Source organism: Plutella xylostella, chromosome 23 (assembly GCF_932276165.1).
Source record: "Plutella xylostella chromosome 23, ilPluXylo3.1, whole genome shotgun sequence".
Taxonomy (NCBI): domain Eukaryota; kingdom Metazoa; phylum Arthropoda; class Insecta; order Lepidoptera; family Plutellidae; genus Plutella; species Plutella xylostella.
Window position 1 is genome coordinate 8,661,611 of NC_064003.1, and position 3,730 is coordinate 8,665,340.

The 3,730-nt window shown below is 38.2% G+C and overlaps 1 protein-coding gene across 1 annotated transcript; it reads left to right on the plus strand.

Moving 5' to 3' along the window:
* The first annotated feature begins 265 nt into the window (after nt 1–265).
* On the plus strand, nt 266–1,933 carry LOC119692595 (glycine-rich cell wall structural protein). The gene is made up of 2 exons (XM_048629533.1): nt 266–429; nt 1,262–1,933. Exons 1-2 carry the CDS (start codon nt 357–359, stop codon nt 1,555–1,557), a joined length of 369 nt encoding a protein of 122 aa, XP_048485490.1. The 5' UTR covers nt 266–356; the 3' UTR covers nt 1,558–1,933.
* Nucleotides 1,934–3,730: the final 1,797 nt, after the last annotated feature.

The window sequence follows — 3,730 nt, forward strand, 5'->3', positions numbered from 1 at the left end:
AAGCAAAGGTCTAGCATGTTTTTTTTTGTTGAAAATAGTTGGGTCACTATTTATATTATACTTGAATTGCTCCGGGACATCATTTTAGGGTGAAGCGGGTAAAAGCTTATCATAGGAATCTAGTATTATTTTGCTAATCTGTAAAATTGCGTGCCACTCATCTTATTCAACAGCGGAACCCTGAAACGTGAAACATCTAAGTGGTTTTCGTTTTACGTATTGAATTGATGATTCACCTCAAACTCGCTTCATCTTTGTAGTTATGGCACCACGACGGACAATTAACGTTGGGTTTTATATATAAAATGATTAGATTTGTTTAACTTAACCAGTTTGCGAAAGATTGTGTAGTGACAATGAGTCGGATTTCAGTGATTGCGGTTGTGGTGGTGTTGCTAGTTGGGGTTTGTTTGGACCACACTGATGGAGGTAAGGCTACAGTTGAAAATAAAAGGTATATTATTAGGTAAATTCATAGTTTATATAGATATGATTTGCAAACCAGAAGGCCTAGTGCGCCCCGCAAGACTCCTACGTTTAGACATCACACAACAGTTTTGCTCACATCGCGCGGCTTTGAGAGCGAGAATTTTGTCAAGACTTGACGTACGACGCGTCTTACGCCCCGTGCTCAGTTTAAGCCTGATGCAAATCTAAAAAAGTTTAAAAAAAACTCATACAGGTTGTCATTTTATCAGTGACGTTCATGTTGGTTGATGAATGGATGAGTGTAACCCGCCATTTAGCATCTTTAATTTTGAACAACTGTTTTTAGGCGTTTCAGAACTCAAATGTCGCTGTGAATGTCACAAACGTAATGAAGCTACTCACCTACATTTTCAAATCATATGACACCCCAGAAGTGCAGAGGGTCTCCTCTAACGTCCACCACTGCCACCTTTCGTAAATTTTGGCCTCACTCCAGCTAAGTCCAGTTGTGCGCGACGTTTGAACTGGGTTTCCACGGGAGCGCCTTCCATTTGGGGCCATCAGTCACTTACCTACATCCTTCCTAACTAATATTATAAATGCGAAAGTAACTGTGTCTGTCTGTCTGTCTGTCTGTTACTCTTTCACGCCAAAACTACTGAACGGATTTGAATGAAATTTGGTATACATACGGTCTAGACCCTGGGAAAGAACATAGGCTACTTTTTATCCCGGAATTCCCACGGGAAAACTTTTTAAGGCGAAGCGAAGCGCGAGGGAACAGCTAGTACCAAATAAATACCATACCAAATCCCACCCATCTCCTTCCCAGGTCGAGTGATCCGGTCTCCTCATCACAAGAACAAGTTCCACGGTGGCGGTGGAGGCTACAAACAACAGTACCAACCCGTAGGCATAGTGGTCCTGCAGCCAGTCTACGGCGGCGGCGGCGGTCATAGACCCCACCACGGGGGCGGGTACCAACCCAGCCACGGGTATCAACCCAGCCACGGGTACCAACCCAGCCACGGTGGCGGGTCACAAGCCTTCTCTCACAGTAGCAGCGGCAGCGGTTATGGCGGGTCCTTCGCCAGCGCCAGTTCGTACGCCAATTCTTACGGGAAGTAAATGAAGATGGAGTTTTGTTGTTTTGCATAATAAAATGAGTTGAAGCCTTAATAGGGCATGGCTACTTTGCATTTGGTTAAAGTTCAATATCACATCCTTATTAGGAGTTAAAGCATTCGCATAAATACCTATATGTTGTGTGAACCTGTTTTATGAGTGCCTTGTATAATTTACAAAGACTATATAATTATAATTAAGCACCTATATGTATTAAAAGTGTTTGCTATAGTTATGTATTTATGTGATGCTGAAGTGACGTTTCCTATAGTTAAAGAAATGTTTGCCGATATTTTTTTATGAAAGGAATATTGTTAAACTATCTAGAATAAAAGCTCTTAAAATTATTAAACGTTACTAAATCTTTTGCCTTCAATTATTTTCATTTTCTTAATTGGACTGGAATGGCGAGGCGGAAGTGTTGCTAAGCAGAATGGACGGTTTTAAGTATTTTTTGTGCAGATAAAATTCATTAAGTTACCTGCTAAAAGACGACCGAATGGCGTAGTGGTTAGTGACCCTGACTACTGTGTGTACCAAATATCTGAGAGAGCCGATGGTCCCGGGTTCGATTCCCGGCTGGGGCAGATATTTGTTTAAACACAGACAGATTGTTCTCGGGTCTTGGATGTGCCCGTAAAATGGCAATAGGCCCGCCCCCCTAATACATTGGGGCTAACATTCTGGCGAAAAGTGGGTGCAGCAATGCACCTCTGCCTACCCCGCAAGGGAGTACATTAGTACAAGGCGTGAGTGCGTGTTATTTTTTTTTACCTGCTAAAAATAATTAAAACGTTGTGCATTTTTAAGTACAATATCTTGTTGTGATTATCTGATTCGAAATGAGGTTTGTATTCATCCTTAACGTACCTACTGTACATTCCCAAGACTATATATATATATTTTATATCTTATTTATTAAAATAATGACCAAAGCATGAAAGACCTCACACTTTATAATTATAAGGAAAACACGCAACACCGTAATGTAAAGATTAAATTACTGTATAAATTGATAATTAAACGACTGTTGTTGATATACGTATGTGTGGTAAAACTAAACCTCAATTAAAATACAGTAGATTAGTTGGATCATCTTGGTTCATCTCCTGGGTCTCCTGACATACATATGTTGTACAAATATGTCGTGAAAGAAATAAATAGCAATATTATGTTTATTTCAAACATACGTGATATGACGTCACATAAACTAAAATTATTTCTCTGACGAGAAGAACTAAATACTTATAATAATATTTTGTTTCTAGGAACAACAGCATCATTAAATTTAAATTTCTAAACACAATTTGTTAATATCGGGCAAAATGAGATTCTCAATTATTAATATATAACTAATACAATTTAACACAAAACTATGTAATAACTATATATAATTAAATATGCACTACTAACTAACTAAATTAGTTTCTAGACCAGGCTAAAAACTCACATGATCTTTGTGCGTATCAATTGTGATCATTGGATCACCAACCTTTTTTGGTAGGTAAAAAAACAAAAACAGATTCCATCCGTCTCTGATAGTACAAGACAAGTAAAGGAATATTATCTGTCCATCATTTAATAGTACCTACCTACGTATAAATCTTTATATAAGTATATGGTATGTATGTATATATATAAGTATCTATTATATTTGTATGTATGTATGTATCTAAGTATTTATTATTAAAACATAAAAATATCACTAGTATTTAAATGCAATACGTGTAGGTGTACCTTCCTCTTCTACTCAATAAGTCTCTCATTCACCCAAAGGTTGCCTGGAAGAGATCGCTTTTAGCGATAAGGCCGCCTATTGTGCTTACTCCTTTTGTAATTTAATGTATGTTGTGTGTTTTGTTCAATAAAGTTATATTGTATTGTATTGTATTGTATCTAAGTAAAATATATATAACGGAGTTTTTAGCAAACACATGCCAAATATCTGAGTGATCTTGTATCAGCAAAGGTTGCAGAAACATAAACCATATTAGCCAATGAAATGAGTGGAGCCGAGTCGGTGCCAGACTAATTTAATTAATGTAACCCAGGACAGGAGCCCTACTCAGGGCTAGTTAGCGATCACAAAGCGATAGTGAACTGGCATGCCGAAGGTCCCGCATTCGATCCCCGGCCGGGCAGATGTTTTTTTAAAGACAGATGTTTTTACTCGGAT